Here is a 17,996-nt window from a genome sequence, read left to right on the forward strand (position 1 = left end):
GGATCTATAAGAAACATGGTTCATGCGTATGGTTAGCATCAGCTAAGAAAAATGGAAAATAATCTTGCCAGAGATGAAAGACAAGTGATAGAACTGAAAATAATAAAAAGGAAATTTAAAACAAGCCATTTCGATTGCTAAGCATACATTTGAAGAGATGTCTAGAGATGATTAGAATAATTGCAGAAAGGGATTTAAAAACCTCGGATACTTAATAACCAAGGGTTAAAGCACCAATATTATTTAATTTGGCTACAGTAGGATTTTTTTTTTTTTTTTAAATCAAAGTTCCCCCTCTTAATGTATAGGGTAACTCGCATCCTTGCTACAATATGCTGAACACATTGTCATAGCATATTAAATAATCTGTACGTAATCATTAAGAAAACAAAGAATTCAATTATTGAGAATTAAAAAAAAATCCATGATCTCATCTAATGCTTAGTGGATGGAATGGCAAAAACTAAACATATTTTGAGTCCTATAAATATTTGGGGAGTTATCTAATATCTAGGGGCCACTGTAATTCTCGTATGAACAATTTCCCAGTGGGTCTGTACTTATATATGTCATTAGGAACCCTTACCCAGAACGCTCTGCTCCAGTGTAACAATTTTATTGTCTTTTTTGAAAAGTAATTTCAGTTTTTTTAAGCAAAATGGGTGATTGGATAAACACCAGCTTTATTTCCCTTGGTATGTATTTGATTAGAAAGTGACCTAATAATATATCAATTGTTGTGATAGATTAAAAAGTGTATCAGATGGGTCTCTAAAAGCACTTGCCTGGGTGGCAATGTCCCATCTGCATAATGGAGGACTCTCTGTATTGCATCATTAAACATTAGCACATCTATCCCTATCCGCTATGTGGGAGACAAATCGCTCTTTTAAACAGTTTAAAGATGTGCATATGTTGAACTTTTATTTACCCAACTTATATACTGTCAGGAGAATAAAATTATTTCAGACAATGTAACCAAGAGGAATACATGTGTTTTAGATTTCAGTCTGTTTGCACAGCACAATTCAAGATGACATGGCTCAGATGTCAGTTTCTCTGTTGTCCATGTGGGCAAAAATGAAATTGCATATTCCACAAGGAGTGATATTTAACTTACTAAATGTTAATGTTGTAGGGTTTATTGTGACTATTTGATGCGCTGAGATTTTAGGATTTACATCATTAGAGCTCCAGACTAATTGTATTGCAATTGTCAGATATATTGGGAGACCCGTAACACCATCTTTTTATTATTTCTGTGCGTGGGTTGTGTGAGGTTTTTTAATTCAACTCGTTAATTTTTGTGTTACAAGACTTTGATAACTTTTAATAAAGTTGTATTTCATTTCATTTGAATTATTTCAATGTAATTGTCTGGGTTTACTTTTTAAACAAAACAGAAGGTAACCCCTTATAGTTTCAAGAAAGACGTTTGGCTTATAAAAGATGTTTAGAGTTGGGATGTTTTGCCAGAGAGGCTCCGACATTCAATTAACTTTAAAAGTTCAAGACCAAACTTAAAACTTGCTTGTTCTAATTCTGCTTCTCCCAGGCAATGGTATCAGTGGTCGGGGCCCAGAAACAACTTTGTTTAGTGTGCTGTTTTTTTTTTGTTTTTTTAAATCGCTTTGAATATTAGACCCTGCAATAATTCGCATAGTGGTTATCTGTTAGGATTTCAAAGCACTCGTTTTTGACCATGAAACTTGTCTTTTGCATTAAAGCCAGCAGTGCTTGCTGATACTTGTGCTTATCCTTAATGATAATGACTCTATCTCCTAACCCGTAATGATACTATCCTAACAATAGATGATTGCAAAATGATTTTGCTGTTGAATAAACAGCTTTCTTCATTATGATGACATCGAATTGTTTCACAATGTAAAGCTCATCCATGCCATCTCTTTCAACAAATAAACTTATGAAGTTTCAAAATGTACTGTTTCCACAATAGCTAGAACATTTCAACTGACTCATAATTGCTGATTGTACGTTTGTATAAAGCATGATCTTACTTTTTTCAATTCATATTAATATAGTCTTTCAATTTCATTTACAGCTCATTACATATTTGTAGATACATCGGTTGGAGACCAGGGTGAGCGAGCCATCCTATTGAGCCCGGACCTGAAGCCAGAAGAATGGGCCTGTGTCAGACTGGTCTATCAGATTGCTGGTTCTGATATTTCTTTAGATCCCAGCAGGCTAAATCTTTACCTAAGACCCCTTGGAGAGAGCTTTGATCATTTGCTGTGGTCATCCAATGAATATTCAGATAGCTGGCTTATAGCTAGCATAGATTTAAGAAACACCACACATAAATATAAGGTAACAAAAAAATCTCTTTAATGTATACCAATGTGCTAATTTTTTATTTATTCATTTATGTTGTTTATAGTTAATCATGTCAAACTAGACATTCTCTTAGGTTCTGGTTTTTTATTAACATTGCGTTTTAAGTTTGTGAATAATATTGTGTTCTCTAGATGAGTTTCAAAGAACCATAATAATCAGACAGGTGAGTCAATAAAAATGTTAAGGGCCGAAGTACAAAGCTATTTGCATGTGCAAATTTAGTTTATTTGTGAAAATAACTTTCCTTATGAGTGTAAAATCATGTTAACATTCTCATTCCCTTGAGTAAATCTACCTGCAAGGTGGGAAGTGGGCTTTATGGATGGAATGACCTGAATGTATGTGTGCACAAATGCATATGTGCACATACAAACATAATTGTTTCAGGGTGTCCACTGATTTTTCTTGATTCATTCCCTTTATACAGACAGAAATATATTGCTGCCAGTCTCAGGTGTGATTACCTTCCCTTATTAGTAACGGGTAAGGCACACGCCTGCAAATTTTGATGCAGGTTTAGGCAAATGGGTGCCATGGGGGGAGGGGAGGAATTCATGTAGAGAAAACTAAAGCGAAAAGTTAGCAACTGCATTTGAACCTAATTAGAGATTTTTGTATGCATGTTGACTGCTCATGTGAAAATGAAATTCTCAAATGGGGTGAGCTAGCTTTTCTGAAACTGTGGGTCATGACCCACTGGTGAGTCGTGAGCTAATTTTTGGTGGCTAAGAACAGTTCCAGCAAAATAGATAAAGATGTCTTTAAATTCTTTGTTTATCCTGCCTCATTTGCCAGTGTTTCAATGACAGAGGTCAAATGTCAGGCTATGTCTTCTGACAAATTGCTGCATTAGCTTTTACTCATTTCAGGTTGGCTTGGTTGGTATTTTACCAAATCAAAGCTGTAATATTGTGCCTGGAGTGGTAAATGGCTTTTGTCATTTTACAGCTCAGCAAGGACAGCACTGTGCTAGTCCTATGTTTAAAGACTTTGCTGTAGAATTGGCAAAAGACTTTGTACTTTTCTATCTTGGCGTGGATGGCACTGTGCTAATCCTATGCTTAGAAACTTTGCCAGAAAAGCAGACATTTGAGGTGAGTAGATCTAGAGTGTCGCTGGTGTTGAGAGTGCTCTATACAGGAGCTGCTTTCCACCTAAACTTGAGAAATACCCAGAGTTCTCTGCTCCTTTTTGCAAAATGTATTTGTCACTCTATGCCTGAAAGGGTATTTTTTTGACTTATACTGGGTGCTCCCTTGTGTCTGGACAAAGCTATACCTCTAAAAAAAAAAAGGCGTTTCTTTTACTCATTTCAGGTTGGCTTGGTTGGTATTTTACCAAATCAAAGCTGTAATATTGTGCCTGAATTGCTAAATGGCTTTTGTCATTTTACAACACGGCAAGCACAGCACTGTGCTAGTCCTATGCTTAAAGACTTTGCTGTAGAAATGGCAAAGACTTTGTCCTTTTCTATCTTGGCGTGGATGGCACTGTGCTAATCCGATGCTTAAAAACTTTGATTGAAAAGCAGACATTTGAGGTGAGCAGATCTAGAGTGTCGCTGGTGTTGAGAGTGCTCTATACAGGAGCTGCTTTCCACCTAAACTTGAGAACTACCCAGAGTTCTCTGCTTCTTTTTTGCATAATTTATTCATCACTCTATGCCTGAAAGGGTATTTATATATATATATATATATATATATATATATATATATATATATATATATATATATATATATATATATATATATATATATATATATATATATTACCTACTGGCGGTCGCCAGTAGGTAGTTATAGTTAGGACCACGTTTCCATAGGAAATCCGCAACATTCTATTTTGAATAACTTTGGCGCCGGTCGACGAATCCTCGCGAATTTTTCAAAATAGGTGGGGCGCTACGCTCCGCTCCTACCCTGAAAGTCTCGGGGGGATTCGTCAAGCGGGGGCTGAGATAAAAGGGGGGTCCCAAAACGCGTTTTTCCCATGCATTTTTCCATAGGACCTTTAGACAGGGCTACAGCCCGAACGGCTGAACAGAATTACTAGAAATTTGGCAGAGAGGTAGTCCTCAGGTCAAGGAAGTGCCTTTTGTAGGTTTGGTGTAAATCTGTTCAGTAGATTCTGAGAAAATAGCCTTTAAATCAATATATATATCTGAGCCAGCTTACGGTGCGCTTACGGTACGCTTACCGTACGCGTACGGTGGCGTGCGCGAGCGCGATTCTGATTGGCTCTTAGATCTTAGTAAACATTCGAATCGGCCGAAACCAGGAAACGGCGGCCGCCATTTTCTCTCTCGCACTGAGAGTGATTTTTAAAATATAAAGCCCAAAAACATGTAAAGGGGCTGTTTAGACAGCTCCCACACACATAGCCATGTTGAGGGAGTCCCCAAAGATCCCCCAAGGCCAAAAACGGAATTTTTATTTTTTCGGTAATTTCGCCGATTACGCTTACCGTACGCGTACGGTAAAATTTTTTTAAAAAAAATAATTATCCACACTCTCTCCACCCCGTGTGCAATTGGTGCCCGAAGGGCACCAATTGTGCATGGTTTATTACACCTGAGATAAACTAAAATATTTAAAAAAAAAATAATAAAAAAAAAATTATCCACACTCTCTCCACCCCGTGTGCAAATGGTGCCCGAAGGGCACCATTTGTGCATGGCTTATAAAATATACGAAAAAGTAAAATATTACCTTTCAAAACGAAGTGCATCATATGTCCTCCATGTGCGCACGGTGCGCGAAGCGCATCGTGCGTACATGGCCCATCTAGCGTAACGTGGGCATGCGTGCGTGCACGGCACTAACTGCGTAAAGTGGGCACGCGGTGCGCAAAGCGCACCGCGTGCTCACTGTGCGCGCACGGTGCGCGAAGCGCACCGTGCGCGCACGGAACGAACTGCGTTAAGTGGGCGCGCACGCCACGAATGGCGTAAAGTAACTTAGCATTTAAAAAACCGTACAAATTCACTGAAAAAACCATAGGTTTCACACACGTTATAGTTAGGAATTAGCATTTAAAAAACCTTGCAAATTCACTGAAAAAACCATAGGTTTCACACATGTTATAGTTAGCGGAAATTTTACTGATAAAAAACCAATGAAATTCCCCCGTTATAGTTAGTGCAGGCAACTATAACTCACGCGACCGCAATCTTCTGCTGATGACATATGTGTCTTTATGAAAAAAAAATATTTGTAATATATGTATAGCTAAAAATGTATGGAAGAAGACATGGGCAAATAAGTGTCTAAATACAGTATTAGCATCAGCAGAGGATTGCGGTCGCGTGAGTTATAGTTGCCTGCACTAACTATAACGGGGGAATTTCATTGGTTTTTTATCAGTAAAATTTCCGCTAACTATAACATGTGTGAAACCTATGGTTTTTTCAGTGAATATATATATATATATATATATATATATATATATATATATATATATATATATATATATGAGAAGAAAAGGTTGCCCTTGCAGTGAGAACGCTTCAAAGAGGTGAGTAATCCTCTCTTTATTGAGGTCAGAGAAACAGAACAGCACTTGCCTTTGTTTCAAAAAATCATCACAGCCTGACCGGTTTCGGACTCCCCGTCCTTGTTCACAGGCAGAATCAAGAAACAGGAACCTTGCAGCACACCTGCTTTAAATCTCCAACAGGCACTTCCTTGACCTGAGGACTACCTCTCTGCCAAATTTCAAGTAACTCTGTTCAGCCGTTCGGGCTGTAGCTGTGTCTAAAGGTCCTATGGAAAAATGCATGGGAAAAACGCGTTTTGGGACCCCCTTTTTTCTCAGCCCCCGCTTGACGAATCCCCCCGAGACTTTCAGGGTAGGAGCGGAGCGTAGCGCCCCACCTATTTTGAACATTTTGCGAGGATTCGTCGACCGGCGCCAAAGTTATTCCAAATAGAACGTTGCGGATTTCCTATGGAAACAGGGTCCTAACTATAACTATCTACTGGCGACCGCCAGTAGATAATATATATATATATATATATATATATATATATATATATATATATATATATATATATATATATATATATATATATATATATATATATATATATATACTGGCGGTCGCCAGTAGATAGTTATAGTTAGGACCGAGTTCCCATAGGAAATCTGAAAATTCTATTTTGAATAACTTTGGCGCCGGTTGACTTATCTTCGTGAAATTTTCAAGACTAATGGGGCGCTCCGCTCAGCTCCTACCCTGAAAGTCTCGGGGTGATTCATCAAGCGGGGGCCGAGAAAAAAGGGGGGGACCAAAACGCGTTTTCCCCATGCATTTTCCCATAGGACCTTTAGTCGAAGGTACAGCCCGAACGGCTGAACAGAATTACTTGAAATTTGGCAAAGAGGTAGTCCTCAGGTCAGGCATGTGCCTTTTGCATATATGGTGTAAATCCGTTCAGTAGGTCCTGAGAAAATCAAAAGTAAAATCACATATATATCTGGGCGGAGCCTAACCACACATCTCATCGTGAGATCTGATTGGCTGTCAGCACTTCATCCAAGAAGTGTTGGCAGCCATCTTGGGACCAATATACATGATAGCACCTCATTAAAAAGCATTGCAGTAATAGAAGGTTTTAAGACTTTAGTTACATTATAAATCACTTGTTGATGGTACCATACTCATTTTAGGAATTGTGGTGTGTTCTAAGGTGATTTTACCATGTGAAAAAGCCTTCTGCTGTGATATCATGAATCATGTTTGAGAGAAAACGTTTTTCTCACGCTTTTCCCACAGAGGTTTGGAATGTGATCTATAAGCTAAACTGAGAGCATTATCTTTCTCAGTCATGTGAGAATGAAGTCTGACATTCTCAGTAAAACATGTACATCCAACAAGGGCAGAGACTGTCAGTTGATTCCTTTGTGTTCTACTGCAGCTTCCCAGAGTGTTCTAAAGAACAACTAGAGCGCTAACAGTCCTACTTATGACAGACGTATAGCACACCTGAAGCCATCTTGGTTGGCATAAAGTGGTAACTCTTAAAACATTTAATTTAAAAAGGAACAAAATGAGGGGGTTCATTTTGCCATAGAAAGTATGATTAGTGCTGCAGAAAGAAAAATTAGGGCACATTTTGAGTGACTTCTCAAATCCTCTTCTATTTCATTAAAAAATTCTGACATGCAGACTGAAACATGCACTTTCAATACCAGCAGCAGACTTCCCTGGTGAGCAGTAGCTTTACTACAGTGATCTAATAAGCAACTAGAGTGCTAACATTCTGAATTTATGGCAAATGTGTGACACAACTGAATGCCTTCTTGATGGAATCAAAGTAAAAAACTGAAAGTATTTCCTACTGAGGAGACTGCAGTAAATAAGGAAATTAGGAAACTTCATAACAAATAAATCTCCAAGATGGCCACCAGAGACAAAAGAGCCCAAATGTAGCCCAAATATCACCCAGATGTAGCCCAAGTATATCCCAATGACAGAATGTCCCAGAGTGTTCTAACGAACAACTACAGCGCTAACAGTCTTACTTATGACAATAGTATGGCACACCTGAAGCCATCTTGATTGGAATAAAGTGGTAACACTTAAAACATTTAATTTACAAAGGAACAAAATGAGGGGGTTCATTTTGCCATATAAATTATGATTAGTGCTGTCGAATGAAAAATTAGGGCACATTTTGACTTCTCAAATTTTCTTCTATTTCATAAAAAAATTCTGACATGCAGACTGAAACATGCACTTTGAATACCAGCAGCAGACTTCCCTGGTGAGCAGTAGCTTTACTACAGTGATCTAATGAGCAACTAGAGTGCTAACATTCAGAATTTATAGCAAATGTGTGACACTTCTGAATGCCTTCTTGATGGAATCAAAGTAAAAAACTGAAAGCATTTCCTACTGAGGAGACTGCAGGAAATTAGGAAACTTCATAACAAATAAATCTCCCAAGATGGCCACCAGAGACAAAAGAGCCCAAATGTAGCCCAAATATCACCCAGATGTAGCCCAAGTATAGCCCAATGACAGAATGTCCCAGAGTGTTCTAACGAACAACTAGAGCGCTAACAGTCTTACTTATGACAAAAGTATGGCACACCTGAAGCCATCATGATTGGAATAAAGTGGTAACACTTAAAACATTTAATTTACAAAGGAACAAAATGAGGGGGTTCATTTTGCCATAGAAATTATGATTAGTTCTGCAGAAAGAAAAATTAGGGCACATTTTGACTTCTCAAATCCTCTTCTATTTCATAAAAACATTCTGACATGCAGACTGAAACATGCACTTTGAATACAAGCAGCAGACTTCCCTGGTGAGCAGTAGTTTTACTACAGTGATCTAATGAGCAACTAGAGTGCTAACATTCAGAATGTATGGCAAATGTGTGACACATCTGAATGCCTTCTTGATTGAACCAAAATAAAAAACTGAAAGTATTCCCACTGAGGAGACTGCAGTAAATGAGGAAATTAGGAAACTTCATAACAAAGAAATCCTCCAAGATGACCACCAGAGACAAAAGAGCCCAAATGTAGCCCAAATATCACCCAGATGTAGCCCAAGTATAGCCCAATGACAGAATGTCCCAGAGTGTTCTTAAGAACAACTAGAGCGCTTACTGTCTTACTTATGACAAAAGTATGACACACCTGAAGCCATCTTGATTGGAAAAAACTGGTAACACTTAAAACATTTAATTTAAAAAGGAACACAATGAGGGGGTTCATTTTGCCATAGAAGTTATGATTAGTGCTGAAGAAAGAAAAATTAGGGCACATTTTGAGTGACTTCTCAAATCCTCTTCTATTTCATTAAAAACATCTGATATGCAGACTGAAACATGCACTTTTAATACCAGCAGCAGACTTCCGTGGTGAGCAGTAGCTTTACTACAGTGATCTAATGAGCAACTAGAGTGCTAACATTCAGAATTTATGGCAAATGTGTGACATATCTGAATACCTTCTTGTTGGAATCAAAGTAAAAAACTGAAAGCATTTCCTACTGAGGAGACTGCAGTAAATGAAGAAATTAGGAAACTTCATAACAAATAAATCTCCCAAGATGGCCACCAGAGACAAAAGAGCCCAAATGCAGCACAAATATCACCCAGATGTAGCCCACATGTAGCCCAATGACAGAAGTGTGCAAAACACTTATTGTTTTAGTATGTGCAGTTTTATATAGTGCAGACTTGTCAGGTATTGGAGTGCTTTACATGAGCATTGGTTACATCACACAAGACCAAATTCATTTTGGTTGTAGACATGGGGAGATTAAGTGATTTGACCAGAATCACAGAATGTTGAGCTGAAGCAGAAACTCCAACCTGGTTCCCCAGTTGCAAAGTCTGCAGCTCTGGAAGTAACGCCACATCCTCTCCCTTAGGTGCAACATTTAATCAAATGGTCAACTGGATAAAAAAACATAAAGAATACAACTAATGTAAAAGTTCTTTGTCGCTATTCGAAAACTCAGAAAATATGTCCTTATTTTAGTTTTTTAGAGCACTAACCATAATTTTGATGCAAATAAGACCCTCTCATATATGTAATTTCTAAAGGAAATACTCTAGGTATTACAGTTTTGATTACATCAAGATGACGTCAGGCGTTCCACACTTTTGTAATAAATATAGAATGTTAGCAATCTAGTTGTTCATTGGGATACTGTTGAGAGGCAGAGTCCAGGGGCACAGACTCTGAAAATTGAAGGCAGGTAGGAGAGTGCAGATGCAACAATTTGACCACACTGGGCAGGCAGGAAGGGCAGTGGCAGCACAACAGACTATGGAGGGCAGTGGAAAGGGGGGCAGGGGCAACAAACCAACAATACAGGACTGGCAAGAGAGGCTGTGGCAATATAATACACCATTGTGGGCAGAAGGAAGAGGCAGTGGTAGTACAACCAAACATGCCAACAGACCCGTTTCAGCCAGGAAACGTCCAATGTTTTTAAGCTCAAATGGGCTTTATTTGATCTCTCTCCTGTCTACAATCTCCTCTTTTTCAATGTAACTCAAAGGGGAAATTCAATACCCCAGTTTTTTTTCAAAATCTCCCTCTTACCAAGTTCAAAATGTTCGCAAGTATGGTACATTGGATCATGGTAGGCAGGAGGAATTGGGGTAGGGACATGGACTTGGATAACAGAGGACAGGAGGGACATGGAGAGGTGCACCAAACTGACCCTACAGGGCAGGCATCAGGGTTTGCAGCAGCACAATACACCACACAGCGCATGCGAGACAGGAGTGCAGCACAACATTCCATAGAAAGCAATAGGGAGGGGACAAGACCATGCACATGGACAACAGAGAACAGAGGGGAAAGAGGCAATGGTAGCTAGCTGACCATAATGGGCAGACAGGAGAGAAAGCTGCAGCATAACAGACCATAAAGGGCAGGAGGGACGGATCAGGGGCATTACAATGGAACAGACAAGCCAGGAGGGAGGGAATAGGGGTCTGCACATGGAAACAGAGGGCTGGGGGCAAGGGGGCAAGGCAGGAGCAGCAAGATGACCATGGAGGTCAGGCAGGTTGGGCACTAGAAACAAAACACACCATGGAGAGCAACAATGAGACTATGATGGCATACACACAGACCATGGAGGGAAGGTGGGAGGGGGTCAGGGGCAGCTAGCTGACCACACAGGGAAGGTGGGAGGGGCCATGGCAGCACAGAAGACCATGCATGGCAAGCGGGAGGGTTAGTGGCAGCACAATGGCTATGATGGGCAAGAAGGAGGGTGCAGGGGCATGCACAAAGGACCATGGAGGATAGAAGGGAGCTGGGCACAAACAAGAGAGTTCAGGGGAAGGGGCCTCACAACAGACCGCGCGGGCAGGCAGGAGGAGCAGTTGCAGCAAAACAGACCAGGGAGGGCAGAAGGGTGTGGCAGTAAAATGGACCATGGAGGACAGGAGGAAGGGGATAGGGGCATGGCATGTGGACAGGCAGGGTGGAGGTGGCAGGGACAGGTTACAGTCATCTGACAATGCTAGGCAGGTGGGAGGGGAGTGGCAGCTCAACAGAACACTCAGAGTAGATAGGAGTGGCAGGTCCATGGAACATGGTGGGCAAAAAGGATGGAGCAGGGGCATGCACAAAGACATCGGAGGGCAGGGGGAAGGAGAATAGGGACAGCAAGCTAAGCACAGAGGCTAATCAGGAGGTCAATGATGGGCCATAGAATTGGGCAATGGAGGGCAGGAGGAGTGGACTGATACATCATGCTAAATGGAGGGCAGTGGCAGTGCTCCAGCGCGGAGTGCAAAATCCCTCCCTACCGTTGCGGACCAAAAGATCTCACACACACACACTATCCATACATTCGCTGGTGGGGCCCATAACACCAACACACACTCACCATCAGTCCGTAGGAGAGGCGATTATCCTTCCAAGTGCTGGATAATGAGGGAGGAGGATACCACTTTACCCTAATGAGCAACAAACCTACAAACCCTTCTTATACTCATTAGGCCCTAGATTCTACATTTGGTATTCCCCTCATGACCGGAATGGATCTGTTAGTTGTAGATTTAAGTGAATTTCTAATACTCTAATTAACCTTTTCATTAACACATTTCAATGAATAAACAACCCAACTCATTTCTGTAGATGTTCAAATCCAAATTTATATTAATATTGCAGATTAAATAATTCATTTGATCAAGTTTCCATTCATATTTACCTATTCTGGCTAAAGTCGTCCTCTATGTCAAATCTGGCAATCTCGCAAATCTATGCCCATCAATTTAGCAGGCTAAGTTCATAAGGATTTTGGGCATTAATTCAGTCCGTCAAAGATTCAGGCTAACAGCTGTCCTGCAGTGTCACCGTCCTCTTCGTCAGCATATCATCAGGAAATCGAAGGAGCGACCCTCCAACCTCTCTATTCTATGGGTTTTATAATAATTTATATAGCAAAATGTAACAATATTGAGTTTTAAACTGTTCTGATTGGCTGATCAGGGGTCAACCTCTCAGTTCCCATAAGGTTTAGTCCATGTTGTCAGCATACTTGGTGGTTCTGGTTCTTTAATAAAGCCTTTTGTCTGTAGCGCTGGCACCTTTCCCAGTGGCCTTGATAAGTAGAGCTTGCCTGGGGTCAAGACAGGGCCATTGTTGCTCATCTTTTAGCGCAGGTGCACTTCACCCAAGCCTGGTTCAGCGTCGGCAGTTGGGTTAGGCACCAAAAGCAGCCATCATTTGATAGGCCAGAATAGTCAACTTAAGCAAAGAAACACAAAAACTTAATTAATACATAGAAATGACTAATTAAATGTTATTCCCTCGCTAATACCCATATGTGTGTGTATTTATCTAGCCAAAAGCAACACTCAATGCGGTTTATACTTACTAAATAAAGCACGAATCACAATTTCATCACCAAAGCGACATATATCATGCAATGTTCTAATTATCTATCATTAATATGAGTACGAAATTTAGTTCACGTCATTAATTAGGCCATGCAGATGCAAATCCCACGTGTATTTCGGTCATTAATAAGGTTGATTAGTTATTTCCACATCACTCCAAACCATTAGTACGATTATGATTAGTTAATTAATCTAATTAATAAAACGACATGCAAAATGGGATGGGTATACAAAAATTTTGCATAACCCGCTCCAGCAGCAGCACATCAGACCATGCATGGCAGGAGGGAGGAGGCTAGTCCATGGATTCAGACAACAGAGGATAGGGAGGAGGTGGATGGGGCAGCAAGCTAACTGTTCAGAGAAGGTGGGTATTAGGAACTTTATTGTTTTTAAAATGTGTGTCTGTGCAAACTACTTAAAATATGAACAAGAATGCATAATAATCTCACTTTTATTCAGGAAGAAGAGGACGTTTGTGACTGTGACTCCGGGCTCACTTGGCAGAAACACCCCCTGACCCTCCACCCCCCATCACAAAATGTAATGCCCGTGAAAAGGGTAGGTGGACGCAGTGTTATATAGAACATAGTCCTGAGAGCACGATTGAAAATGAAAACTAGATATAGTATATGGTATAAACTATGCACCAAAAAGTGTGATATAAGATGAACCGGGGCGTGAAATATAATATGCAATACATTGTGCGCAATGACAGATTCATTGGAGAGCGTGTGATAGCACAGGCACTAGCACGTGCTATGCGATATGCGCCTTGGAGTGTAATATGCACAGGGCAGTGTTGTGTAACCTAACTAGTCTTTAAAGTTGTAATATAAAATATGTGCTGGGGAGTGTAACGTTGCATATGCACTGTGACAAAGATATGGATCCCACATTGTGATATGTATGGCATAGCGCTGTGCGTTATAACATAGGCATCGAGGAAGGCACGTTAGATGGGGCAATATGACCCGTGCGAAGGCAAGTGTGGCATGACATATTCACGGGGTGGTGTTACAGTGCACATGGGCTAGAGAGTGTCATAGCATACGCACTAGCTGGTGAAATACAACACAGACGTGTGAGGCACTCGGCGGGCACTGGTGGGTGTAACATAGCATTGGGCTCAGCCAGGAGCACGCTGTGACTCTCAAGTGAGGTTCGTCTCCTTTCCAGAGAGTAAAATAAAAAGTATTACACATCCGGCGGTGGATGTGTGTTTTATGAACCGTGAGGGGGATTTCTTGCATAGTTTGGTCGAATTTTTGTCGATTCCCCTTTGAATGGCTTGGTGTGCGTGTATATTAAATGTGCCTGTCAATAGCTACCCATGTTTGTATAAATAAACAACAAGGGTGTCTACTTGGAGAGTACCCACCGGCGGGGCTGCCGAGATTAGGCACGGTAGGGCGTCAGACACGTCAGAGCTTCACTAGCGGTGTAAATACATTCCATGTGGATTCATTCTATGCATAGTCGCCTTTTAATGAATATCACGCAAATCGTCATGGTGATAGGTGCATACAGTTTGTCCAGCATGTCCTAGGTGTTTCTATAAATATATATATTTTAAAAATAATAAAAAACAAAGGCCGGCCCCGGGGGATGGGGTCCCTGGGGCCATAAGTGGCCTGAGGAGGGGGGCAAAGCAGCCCCCTCCTAAAGAATTTTTTTAAAAAAGGTCATGACCCGGGGGTTGGGGTCCCCGGGGCCGATTAAGGCCTTGAGAGGGCCAAATTTATTTTTTTCAACCCAAAAAATTAGGGTGCAGGCCCTGGGGGATGGGGTCCCCAGGGCCAGTAAATTTGAAAAAGAAGGGGGGGCCACACAGCCCTCCTTCTTAAAAAAATAAAATAAATAAAAGACCGGCATCGCGCCGGAGGCCACGCCCCCTCCTTGCAGCACTCTGCAAACGCGCCCCCTGGCCAGTTGTAAGTTGGGGAATTAATTCCCCTTCAATACTGAGGGTCCCTGAGGGCCAACTAGCCCAACAGGTATCTCCAGTATGCGCCAGGGAGCTGCGTTGCAGACAGGTGCTCTGAGGCCACGCCCCTTTTTACACCTCTATGCAAAGCAGCTCTGTGGCGCTTACTGGAAGTACCTATTGGGCTAGTTTGACCCTAGGGACCCTTAGGATTCAAGGGGACTTAATCTCTCAACTTAGAACAGCCACAGGGCACATTTACACAGTGGTAAAGGGAGGGGATGGGGCCTGAGGTGACGTGTGCTGCTCGATATGTCGGCCGCGTTCGACGCGGTCAGCCATGTGATCTTACTCAGGAGGCTGAGGGAAGTGGGGGTGACTGGCTTGGCCCTTGATTGGCTGACGTCCTATCTGGACAATAGACACCAGGTAGTGGCCCTGCCTCCGTTCAAATCAACCATCAGAAGCGTTGGTCAGGGTGTACCTCAAGGGTCAGCCATCAGCCCTATTCTCTTCAATCTCTACCTCCGCCCCCTGATCAAGCTGATAAAATCCTTCGGCATTGCAGTCACCAACTATGCGGATGACACCCAACTTATCTTCTCATTTGAAGGTAAGGAGGCGGTGTCACAAGAGATTTTCCATCGCTGCATAACTTCTACGGCAGACTGGCTGCGTCATAATTCTCTGCAATTTAATAGTTCAAAAACCGAGGTTCTTCACTGTTCAACTGACCGCACCCCTAGGCCTCTTCCATCGAATTTTTGGCCGTCATCCTTCCAGGGCACATGCCCTCCAGCAGATTGTGTGCGGAACTTGGGAGTTTATTTTGGCTCCAACCTTCAACTGGATGTTTCTGTGAATAAAACAGTGGCTACGTGCATGGCTCTGCTTCGCACGCTAAGGAAAATCCTACCTTTACTTCCAGCGCAGGCATGACCAGAGGTAGTGCGGGGTACCATCTTAAGTAGACTTGACTACTGTAACGCACTACTTCTGGGAGCCCCGGTGACTCTGGTGGGTAAACTGCAACGTGTGCAGAATTTGGCGGCTAAACTGGCTCTGTCACGCCGGCGCGCGGATTCTTCCACTACTGCGCTCAGGGACCTTCATTGGTTGCCTGTCCCTCAGCGGATCGAATTCAAAGCCCTCTGCATGGTAATTAGAGCTCTTCATGAACAAGGTCCCATTCCTCTACGGAATATGTTCTCGTGGTATGTCCCGCCTAGGTCTCTCCGCTCGGCTACGGCTCGCTTGGTGGTAGTTCCAAAAATCTTAAGGACTCGATTGGGAGGCCGGTCTTTCTGTTTCACAGCAGCAACCCTGTGGAACTCACTGCCGTGGGCAGTGAGGGGTATGGGAGCTCTCTTTTCCAAGAGTGGCGTAATTTTTTTTTTTTTTTTTTTACGCAGTGGATCGTTTCTCATTGTGCAGGTTCTTTTCTTTTTTTTCCATCAACAGTCTAAGCGCCAGGATGCCCGTTGGGTGACAGTCATTGCGCTATACAAGTATATCTATACATACATACATACATACATACGTGTGCAAACACGCCCTGTGGCCCGTTTTAAGTTGGGGAAATAATTCCCTTTCAATCCTGAGGGACCCTGGGGGCCAACTAGCCCACCAGGTGCTTCCAGTAAGCGCCACTGCTCTGCGTTGCAGAGAGGAGGTGCAGGCCGTGCCCCTTTTTACACCTCTCTGCAATGGCGCTTACTGGACGTACCTAGTGGGCTATTTTGCCCCTAGGGATCCTCAAGATTCAAGGGGACTTAATCTCCCAACTTAAAAAACTGCCACAGGGCGTGTTTACACAGTGGGGAAGGGAGGGGACGGGGCCTGAGGTGACGTGTGCAAACACGCCCTATGGCGCGTTTTAAGTTGGGGAAATAATTCCCCTTCAATCCTGAGGGCCCCTGGGGGCTAACTAGCCCACCAGGTGCTTCCAGTAAGCGCCACTGAGCTGCGTTGCAGAGGGGTGGTCCAGGCCGTGCCACTTTTTACACCTCTCTGCAACGTAGCTCTGTGTCGCCTACTGGAGGTACCTAGTGGGCTAGTTGGACCCTAGGGACCCTCAGGATTCAAATGAACTTAATCTCCCAACTAAAAACGGCCACAGGGCGTGTTTACACAATGGTGAAGGGAGGGGACGGGGCCTGAGTTAACATGCGCAAACAAGCCCTGTGGCACGTTTTAAGTTGGGGAAATAATTCCCCTTCAATCCTGAGGGACCCTGGGGGCCAACTAGCCCACCAGGTGCTTCCAGTAAGCGCCACTGCGCTGCGTTGCAGAGAGGTGGTCTAGGCCGTGCCCCTTTTTACATCTCTCTGCAACGCAGCTCTGTGGCGCTTACTGGAGGTACCTAGTGGTCTAGTTGGACCCTAGGGACCCTCAGGATTCAAGGGGACTTAATCTCCCAACTTGAAACGGCCACAGGGCGTGTTTACACAGTGGGGAAGTGAGGGGACGGGGCCTGAGGTGACGTGTGCAAACACGCCCTGTGGTGCGTTTTAAGAGGTAGTTTTAATCCACTGCCCTATTATATACTAGGGGCTTACAGAGGAGGTCATGCTGATCACAGGGGGACCCCAACGCATAGTGTTCCCTAGTGTATGTAGGTGTTTTCACTGTATTCTGAGTGTCTTTTAACATAGCACTGGCTCTAGGACTGGTTAGTCAGACTCAGTTACCACCAGTATCCGTCTGAAAAAGTTGAGGGTACAGGATGATTTTGCAACAAGGCTTCTTTCTGCTCTTCTGTTTGTTCTTTCTGCACGTTATCCTTCTTCCTGCACTTTTCTTCGTCTTTGAGGACTTCTGTTGCTTCTTTCTGCATTTCTTTTTTTTCTTTCTGTGCGTTTTTACTTCTTTCTTCACATGTCCTATCTCTGTAGGCATAGTTAGAAATTAGCATTGAAAAAACCTTTGAAATTCACTGAAAAAAACATAGGTTTCAGGGGCGTTATAGTTAGCTGGACTTTTCACTCGTACAAAACCATTGAAATTCCCCCGTTATAGTTAGTTCAGCTAACTATAACTCACGCACCCACAATGCACTGCTGATGACATCACATATTACATCACTCATGACATGATCAGTGACATCACTCATGACATCACTGATGACATCTCAAATGACATCACTGATGACATCATCCTTGTGATAGAGTGGCAGACCTCCTCTCCCCCTAATATAACCTTTGATACACACATTCAAAAATAGAAACTAAAATTGGACATACCAATATCAGTTACAACAACCTATTCAGTAATTCTAAGATCCACATACACATCCACTCATTCACCAACAGTCCTATACACC

The 17,996-nt window shown here is 42.4% G+C and overlaps 1 protein-coding gene across 1 annotated transcript in view; it reads left to right on the top strand.

The window, feature by feature from the left end:
• Window positions 1-17,996, top strand: part of MAMDC2 (MAM domain containing 2) — a 474,787-nt gene that overhangs the window by 214,035 nt on the left and 242,756 nt on the right. The window contains exon 3 of the mRNA XM_085633013.1: window positions 2,063-2,331. Within this exon, the coding sequence (XP_085489139.1) occupies window positions 2,063-2,331 (269 nt within the window). The remainder of the gene's footprint in view (window positions 1-2,062; window positions 2,332-17,996) is intronic.

The sequence above is a fragment of the Triturus cristatus genome, chromosome 2_1 (assembly GCF_964204655.1).
Source record: "Triturus cristatus chromosome 2_1, aTriCri1.1, whole genome shotgun sequence".
NCBI classification, from domain to species: Eukaryota; Metazoa; Chordata; class Amphibia; order Caudata; family Salamandridae; genus Triturus; species Triturus cristatus.